General features: G+C 50.5%; 1 protein-coding gene across 1 annotated transcript in view; it reads left to right on the forward strand.

The window, feature by feature from the left end:
- The window catches only part of FAM169B (family with sequence similarity 169 member B), a 24,489-nt gene that overhangs the window by 1,466 nt on the left and 13,318 nt on the right, over window positions 1-9,705 (forward strand). Inside the window, 2 exon segments of the mRNA XM_014448659.2 lie at window positions 8,037-8,167; window positions 9,209-9,308. Coding sequence (XP_014304145.1) covers window positions 8,037-8,167; window positions 9,209-9,308 — 231 coding nt within the window.

Here is a 9,705-nt window from a genome sequence, read left to right on the forward strand (position 1 = left end):
AATGCTGGGCTGGCCGACAGGCGCTGCAAAACGGACGGTAAACAGCTGCGCCCGGCCAGGGAAGGGCTCCTGACCCTGCACCTGTCGCCTCCAGGGAGCGAGAAGGGCTGGCGGGTGCTGGCGCTCACCCCCCAGGAGCAGACCCCGCCTCTCCGGCCGCCCAGGGCCGCCCCTTCCCCCCCCCCCCCCCAGGCGTAGGGACTGCTGACTTGGGCTTGGTGAGCGCGAAGCGCACGGTCGGGGAGAAGTCAGCGCAGCACCTCCGGTTACCGCCGGCGCCCCTGTCGCCCCGTCCATGGGGACTGCCAGGTCCGCCCTGGGCGCGCAGGCAGGCGGGGCAGGTGTCCCAGGGCCCCGGGGCCTGTGCCCAGTGCTCTCTGGGTTCGGAGAAAAAGCACATGAAACCCAGGCAGAGGGGTTTCAGCCAGTCCCGCCGGGGAGGGAGTGTTTGCAGGGGAGCAGGCGTAGGGGGCGTGGCGCACTGAGAAAGGGGAGGTCTCTAAGGCAGGACCACCGTGAATGGCCTGAGGACACATTCCTCAGCACACACCCCTCTCCAAGTGGCCCTCCATTAGAAACCACATCGTTTTGTCGTTATGTTGATGCCGTAGGAACCTAACTCTCGTTTATATCAGGTGGCCGGTGGCAAAACTGGTTTGATTGCAGAGTGTTGCGTAAAGCCTAGACCTGCTCCTGACCTTAGAGGAAGTCTCTGTGTTTATGACCTGCACCGGAGGGCTGTGCCTGAGCGCTTTCCCCCTGATTCAGGGCAGTTAAGGAGGGAAGGTGGCCTCTAGCCACTTGTCTGCATGAGCTACATTCCTCCTGGAAGTTTTCATAGGTCTAGAGCAGCCGTTCTCAACCTGTGGGTCGCGACCCCTTTGGGGGTCGAACGACCCTTTCACAGGGGTCGCCTAAGACCATCGGAAAACACATATATAATTACATATTGTTTTTGTGATTAATCACTATGCTTTAATGATGTTCAATTTGTAACAATGAAATTGGGGGTCACCACAACATGAAGAACTGTATTAAAGGGTCGCGGCATTAGGAAGGTTGAGAACCACTGGTCTAGAGGTTGACAAGGGATTTTTGTCTCTATCTTTAGAGGGAGAGATACTGATTCCTTTTTTCCTTTTTTTTTTTTTTAAAATGCTTTCTGGAATGTCCTTTGTCATGGCTGTGGATATGTTTGAAAACTGTGGCAAGAGAAAAAGTGACTTACTTTTTTTTTTAATCCTCTCCCAAAGATACTTTTCCATTGATTTTTAGAGAGAGTGGAAGAGAGAGGGAAAGACAGAGAGAAAGATCCATTGGTTGCCTCTTGCACATGGAGGCCCCGGCTGGGGAAGATCCTACAACCCAGGTACGTGCCCTTCACTGGAATAGAACCTGGGACCCTTCGGTCCTTGTTCGAAACTCTATCCATTATTGAGCCACACCAGCCAGGGCAGTGACTTACTCTTTGATCTCATCTTCCTTGTGTGCAGAATGGGGATTTTGCCCACTTAGGGACTTGCAGGACTATCGCGCATTTTAACACTTAGCCATTCCGACTGCACAGGTTCTAGACCAAGCTTCCTCCCTCCCCTCTGCCCAGTGGTACCCCGAGTCAGAGACTTCCTCCCAGCCTCTGCCCCTGTTGTGTGGCTCCACCCAGGCCTACTTCCTTGTTTCGGGACAAGTAATGGTTCATTTCGTCTTCTGAAAAAAGTGTAGTCGGCCAAAACGGTGTAAGGATTTTCCTGTGTTTATTCAGCGTTCGCTGTGGCTTTTATAGTTGCTGGTGGCCCAGATGACACACAGCAGTCGCCCGTGATCATGTCCCCACGCGCTAGATCCTAATGGAGAGGAGTTCTGCACAGCTGACCCCTGCCTGAGCTTGCATAGCCCATTTCCAAAAGGGGCTTGAGCAGATCACGTTTCCGGAGAATCCTTTTTTCTCCAGCAGGGAACCGTTAATCTAACAATTGTGTTTTTCTTTATTTTAAAAAAAAATATATTTTTATTGATTTCAGAGAGGAAGGGAGGGAGAGAGAGAGAGAAACATCAATGATGAGAGAATCATGGATTGCTGCCTCCTGCACACCCCCTACTGGGGATCGAGCCCACAACCCGGGTATGTGCCCTGACAGGGAATCGAATAGGGACCTCCTGGTTCATAGGTCGATGCTCAACCACTAAGCCACGCCGGCCGGGCCGCCCCCACGTTTAGACAGCAAGGGCTGTATTGTTTCCTCGGATCTCTACTGGTTCCTGACCCTGTCCTGGCCAGACAGAGTGAATGACCCGGTGGTCAGGACTCGGGCTGGGCGGTGGGAGGGCAGTGAGCACTGAGGTGTTGTTTTTCGACCTTTGAAACCCTTGTCTGCTGACCGGCTGACTGGCCTGCGCTGGCCTCCTGCGGGCAGCTGGCTCCCTGCTCCTCTGCTGACATCCTTCCTGTGGCTCAGCGCGGGGACTTCCCGACAGGGTCACAGAAGAGCCTGTGCCTTCTGCTGTGCTGTGTCGTTTAGGAACCTACTTCAGGGCAAAACTCAATCACGATTGCTGTTAGCTGCCTAGAGGCCATGTGACTCTTAAAATCAGGGTTCCTGGGGGTGGGGCGGTGCAGTTAGGTGACTGTCAGTCACCACTGAAGGTCTGGGGCCTTTGGGTAACTCACGCTTATGGTGATGATGATCATGATGATGATGATGATGGTGATGGTGATGTAGCAGCTGTGATTTGCAAACTCCGTGCTTTTGAGTGCACCCCAACCTCAGCTGTGGCGTTTCCGCTCCAAGGCCAGCAATCAGCAGGCTTGGGTGGGGGTGCAGCACACAGCATGTGTGACTCTGAAGGCCACTGTCTGTTGAAATCCAGGCTTGTCTTTCCCCACCCCCTGCTCTGGCCCCCTGGAGCCTTGTCATACTCCAGTGCCCGGTCAGTGCCCTCATTTCCTGCTTAAACCAGTGCCTGTTGTCAGTTGGTATATTGATTTCAGAGAGAGGAAGGGAGAGAGAGAGAGAGAGAGACAGACAGACAGACAGACAGACATCAATGGTGAAAGAGAATCATGGATCTGCTGCCTCCTGCACGACCCCTACTGGGGATCCAGCCTACAACCCGGGCATGTGCCCTGACCAGGAATTGAACCATGACCTCCTGGTTCATATTTTGAAGCTCAACCACTGAGCCACGCCGGCTGGGCTAAAAACCTTTTGATGCTTCTTCGCTCCTTCAAAGCAGTGCAGCCCGGGCGCCGCTGGGCACCACCTGAGGCTGAGGGCCGGGTGGGGGGGCCCTCCGGGAGGGCCAAGGGAGAGGCTCCTGTCCACATGCAGGCGTGGTGGGGGCTCCTCAGGCCCCACCCTCCTAGACCGCTGGGTTTCCTTGACTTGCAGGAATCAAGATCAATGCATTCTTCTTGGAAACCAAGTCTCTACCCACTACTCATAAATTCCATTAACACGAGAGAAAGCCCTGTTTGCTTTCTTGCATTTTGCTGAAATAAACCCTCATCAAAGTTCCCTGATGTTTCATTCCGTGTAAGTGCTTGAGAAGTCCGTGTTGTGGAGTCCGCACTGTGTGAGCCCTCCCCTGGCGGTGCTGCCCCCCTGCCCCCTTCTCCGTTACCTGCTGCTTCGTGCACTGTTTTTGATGTGTATGTATGTGGGTAGAGGGGTAAAACGCCCAGTGAATTACAGTCAGTTGTTCGTTTTGACCTTTATGTTTCCAGTAAGTGATTTGCATGGTGCACGTTTGCTGCCCGTGTTGGTGCTAGTAGAGCATCGGGGGGGGGGGGGTGTATTTTTAAGCTATGCAGAAGGAAAGGTACTGCTTAATGTTTTTCATAATACAGGAATATTGAATAAACATCTCATTAAAGGCTTTAAAAAATACTTGGGGTAAAAACACTAATAAAACAACATCTGTCCTGCAAAAACATAGCCTAGTTACTTGTTGGTAAATATCTGTTTTTGATCATAACCAATAAATACAGAATTAAAAATGAATTTAAGTAAATAACGATTAAGTATGAATTTAGCTGAGCACAGGTCATCCTGTTTTCATTTCTTGCCTTCTTTTAAACTGAGATTCTCCCTCCCTCCATTCTTGCCTTGATTCCATTTTTCTCTCTCTCCTGTTTTGAGATGTAATATCTATGTGTCTATTCTTTCAGGGGGGAACTTGGAAATTGTAGTGTATGTATTAACTCCAATTAATTCTGAAGTTAGTCAGTTCTAAACTTGCTCTGGAATTGTATGAGGGCATTAGCAGGCTTGGCTTGGTTGGGATTCTAGAATCTGAGGATCAGTGTCTTTCATTAATTCTGAAAAAAAAATTTAGTCTTTATTTCTTCAAATCCTGACTCTTTATTATTCTTTTTCGTCTTCTGGAACTTCAATTATATTCTTTCTGGAGCTCATCAATCTACTCTCCGTGTCTCTTAACCTGCTTTTCATGTTTTGCTTCTACGCTGCATTCTGGGTAATTTCTTCATACATTTTTTTTTTTTCAGTTCATTGGCTATTTAGGACATTCATTTCTAGATCTACTCTCTTTCCCCCTAGAATCTTATTGGGCAAATGGGAAAAACTTGGCTGTTTAAACTTCTTTTTTTGTTGTTATTCTTGTTAATCCTCACCCGAGGATATTTTCCCATTTATTATTAAAGAGAGTGAAAGGGAGGGGGAGAGAGAGAGAGAGAGAAACATCGATGTGAGACAGACATTGATTGGTTGCCTCCCCCCAAGCCCTGACCTGGTTGGGGATCTACCTTGTAACCGAGGTACATGCCCTTGACTGGAATTGAACCCTGGGCCCTTCAGTCCACTGGTCGATGTTCTAGCCACTGAGCCAAACCAGCCAGGGCTGAACTTCTTTAGCACATTTAATATCCATATCTTCTGTATTGGACAGTGTCCGTTTTTGTGGTGGTTGGGTGTCTGATTCTGTGGTTTATGCTGGCATGTCATGGCGGTCTATTTTTCAGAGATTTTTAAAATCAGGTCGGAAAGCTAGTGCCCTTGCGCCCATTGCCAAACCTACTGCCTGTTGGTGGGGAGGTATGACAGGAAGCAGCTGGGTGAGGTGCTGTTTCCTCCCGCCTGCCCCGAACAGGGCTCCACGTGTGTCCCCAAGTGTGACACCTCTGCATGCAGAACGAACAGTACGTTTCGGTCCCACCTCATACCCTTTTGCATGATGGGGGGGTGGGGTGGGAATAATCAGACTCCCCGAAGTTCAGATGAGGGGACTTTCATATTAAAAGCAATTACAGTGCCATAAACCTTGGTGTGGGTGGCACAGAAAGTCATCTGCACACTTTTACCATCTCAGCTTCGGGACAAGGGCTTTATTCTCAGCCAAGTCAATGACAAGCTGCGAATTGGCCAATACTAAGTACGTGAGAACGGAGCCACAGGCTCCCTGTCAATTACCCGGAAGGCAGCCTCCCCCCCCCCCTCCCTCGCAGACCCTTCCCAGAGCTTCCTCAGCTGCTCAGACCCTCTGACATACCCCACATCCTGTCTTCCAACTCTCCCTTTTGTCAGTTCTTGGCTAAGAATAGTTTGGCAATCAGATGCTCATCATCAAGAACCAACGGAAATATCCAAGTGTCTTTGCCTCCCTTCTGTTCTCTCCCCGGTGGGGAACGCTCCGACACCCCGGCCCCCTCTCCGGGTGGGGGCCCCTAGCGCCAGGCGGGTGCATGTTTGCTGCCGGTCGCTGACATTATGTCACAGCGCTCCCCTGGCAGGCGTGTCTCGTCATCTGTCAGTGAGTGTTCCGGAACAAGGGGTCCCTGGTTAAAGAAGTTTGGGGAGGAAGTGCAGGGTTAAGCAAATTCCACTGCTGCAGAATTGCTCAATGTCCTGATTGCTGACAGGCACTCGCGCCCCCCTCCCCCGCCCCCGTCTCGGAGCTGAGCAGCACCGCAGGCCCCTTTCTGAATGTTCTGGCCTCAGAAGCGCTCCCTCCACGGCACAGCTTGTGGAGCTGTGCTCCTCAGGGTAGACCTGGGGAAATGAAATGCTGGTATGTGAAAGGTGCACACACCTCGGACTCTGCAATACTATATACATGCCAGGCACTGCCTCGCACAACTGCAGGTATTTGCGTATTTCCCGCTGTATGCAACAGTCCTGTTACAATATAAATTAACATAATCACACTTTAAGTCACTTAAAAGTAGTTAGTTCTCAGGCCAGGTCAGTGTGGCTCAGTGGTTGGGCATCAACATATGAACCAGGAGGTCACGGTTCCATTCCCGGTCAGGGCACATGCCCTGTTTGCAGGCTCGATTCCCAGTAAGGGGGCGTGCAGGGGGCAGCCTATCCATGATTCTCTCATCATTGACGTTTCTCTCTCTCTCCCTTTCCCTTCTTCTCTGAAATCAATAAAAATATATTTTTTAACAAAACAAAAAAATTCTGAACAAGTGATATCTACTCTTAACCATTTTTAAAAAACAAAAGACAAATGCTGTTTTACTGGTACAGTTTTTTCACATCATCAGCAAGAACTGTTGTTTTTGTAATTTTAAAATGACAATCCCCATTACTGAAAAACACAAGTGATTACAGCCAGCTTTTCCAATGACGTAATGCTGTGCAGTGACCTATGGGTAGAAGCTTTCAGTAAATTTCGGAAAATTTCTTTACTAATGTTTCTCGTATGCGAAACACTTTGCTTAAAATGAAAGAATTTTCCTAATCATTGTAGTGAAGTGGTATTTGGGGAGAATATTCAGCAAGTTGTACTGAATCAATGATTAAGTGCAAAGCAATGACCCCTGTGAAGGTCTTCATTTATTGGCATTGCTATTTACATAGGGAGGACCAAAAAGTGTTGGGAAAGCCCTTGAGCATCAGGCCTTACCCGACTCACCAGCAGTGGCTTACCCAGCAGTGGCTGGCTGGTCCCCAGTGGGGGGCAGGCCGTGGCTCAGGGGTGTGTGTGTGGCCTGCCTTTCAAGCAACCCTGGGCACGCAAGCTTTGGCCCAAAGATCCCGAATGATTTAAGTATTTTCCCCGGAATACAAACATTTAAGTGTTTTGCTTTTTGGATGACTACAGCAAACATATGCTTAAAGTGACTTCTTCAATTTGGGGCTCATTTGGGGATTTCCATTTCTTTACAGTCTGCAACGAATTATCATTGCAACTGTGGGCCTTTTTTCCTAAAAGCATCTTACATTGTATTGAAAAGATTACATTCTTTTGGCTTTGGAAAAAGATTTCCCGTTCCGTGGAAGCCATTAAAGCCTGTTAGCATTTCACATCTGGAGTGGAAGCCCCTGCCCGGGTCTGCCTTCCGTCACCACCAACGTGAGTGTGGCCGGCTGACTCCGCCTCCAGCGCATGCGAAGGACGCCCAGACTCCTTACTTCCTCAGGCCCCTCGCTCTGGCCAGGTGTGCCCTTGAACCTCACATCTCCGTGGGGTTGGTGCCAACCCTGCCATCAGCAATGCCTTTTTTTCATTACAAAATAGGTGAACATTTTTTTTTAATTAATTGACTTCAGAGAGAGGAAGGGCGGGGGAGAGAGAGAGAGAAACATTGATGTGAGAAAGAAACATCGATTGGGTGCCTCTGTACACGCCCCGACTGAGGGTCAAATCCACAACCTAAGTGTGTGCCCTGACCCGAAATCAAACCCGCCACCTTCTGGTGTACAGGATGGGGGTGACACTCCAACCCACTGAGCCACCTGGCCAGGGCAGTGAGAATCGTTTGTATAGGGTTCTTTTGGGTGATTGTTTTAACAATATATTTTTTTTATTGATTTTAGAGAAGAAGGGAGAGGGAGAGAGAGAGAGAAACATCCATGATGAGAGAGAATCATTGATCGGAGCCTGCAACCCAGGCATGTGCCCTTGACCGGAATCGAACCTGGGACCCTTCAGTCCGCAGGTTGACGTTCTATCCACTGAGCCAAACCAGCCGGGGCTTTTTTTTACTCTTCAAGAAGTAAGTGATGTTCCCTTTAACAAAAGAGTCAAACTGATGTCCTTTCTTTTCTTGCCTCCTTTCCCCCTCGCAGGCGTTTACCCTGTGGATGGTTTGGAGGATGACCCCGAAGGTCATCGGGAAGCGTCCCTGGCTTACTATGCCGCCCTCCGGGGAGGGGCGCTGCCCGGGGCAGACGTCTTCTCTCTGCCCACCGGGGAGCAGGTATGTCGGACCCTCCTTGTTGGCAGAGAGCTCCGAAAACTCTCCTATATTTATCAGAAAGTAAAATGTTAGTGAACATGTGTTACAGAGTTAAAAGAAAAGCCTCCTGGAGCGAATACTGTGTAATTCCACCTTGAGAAGCAGAAGGGTTCCTGGATTGGGATTCTGGAGGCCCGGGTATAAGGCCAGTTCTGCGAGGCAGGGAGCCCCACAGCCTGTTGTGAATGCCTTGTCTACCACTTACTCGCTGTGTGACCTTGAGCAAGTGTCTTAACCTCTCTGATCTTGGTATTCGCAGCTCTAAAACTGGGACAGTGAGGAAACTTGCTTTGCGCTGTGGTTAGGAGAATTAAATGAGATACTGTGAGGCCTGCCGCAAACTTGTGCAAGCAACTTGCCTGCCTCACTCTTTCCTTAGTTTGTTGTACCCTCCTCGGTTTTCAAAACGGACTTTGCCATGGAATGTGTTGGCTTGTGCTCAGGGCGCTGGGGACCGTGGGCCACAAAGAGCATGAGTCAGACCCCGAATGCCGCCGGCTGTTCCCCTCATTCGGAAGCAAGCAGGCGCCCCGTACTGAGGCTCTATCCCAGGTTCAGGGGGCCCCGGATCTCTCGAGGCTGCTTTCAGCGACCCGAGCCAGGGCAGCCGGCAGCCTGAGTGGCATTGTGGGTGGACACCGGGCTTGTCCATAGAGAGGCCCCAGAAGGACAGGAGGCCCTCTGCTCTCCTAGGCTGAGGCCGGGGAAGCGTGTGGAGGGGAGACTGGAAGGGCCTCTGCTGAGTGGGTGCTGAGTCCATGCCGAGTGGGTGGGCAGGTGACCCAGGAAAGAGGCGGCAGCCCAGGGCCTCTGTCGTGTTACCCTGTTACCCTTGGCATTCAGCGCAGAGCGGGTCAGTTTTCCATTTAGGTGTTGCCTGCATCCTGTCAGATTAACCTCCGCGTAACAACGACCTTTCAGCGAATACCGTGCTGATTGATAAGTGACTTCCTCGCCTCCTACGATGAAAGAACACAATGGCCATGTTATCATCCTTTTCAGGTTAAACTTGAAGCGTCGTCCGTTTGCTTCTGCACGGTGCACCGGGACGAGCCTCAGCACCAGCTCTTGGTCTTGGTCAATCCCCAGGACACAAAGTCAGGTGGGTAGTTACTCGCGGACTTAAAACCTCGGATTCAGGCTCACCGCTGATGACGGACGGAACCAGACACCTAGGACAGTGGTCGGCAAACCGCGGCTTGGGAGCCACATGTGGCTCTTTGGCCCCTTGAGTGTGGCTCTTCCACAAAATACATCGGCCAGACCAGGATCCCTGCAGTGACAAACTCACTTCACAGGGGCCCCCTACCTTTGTAGGGGGGGGAACACCGCATCACATAAATTTACACCAAGTCCTGGTGTATAATATTGAAATTACTAAATACACATATGTAGACATTGCGGAGAGTCCGGAGTGAGTCGGGAAAAGATCAGTCAAAATTTACCCCCCATAAGAAAACACCAATACCCCCCCAGGCACATCTATTCCTATTCAGGTT

This window comes from Myotis lucifugus, unplaced genomic scaffold (assembly GCF_000147115.1).
Source record: "Myotis lucifugus unplaced genomic scaffold, Myoluc2.0 scaffold_891, whole genome shotgun sequence".
NCBI classification, from domain to species: domain Eukaryota; kingdom Metazoa; phylum Chordata; class Mammalia; order Chiroptera; family Vespertilionidae; genus Myotis; species Myotis lucifugus.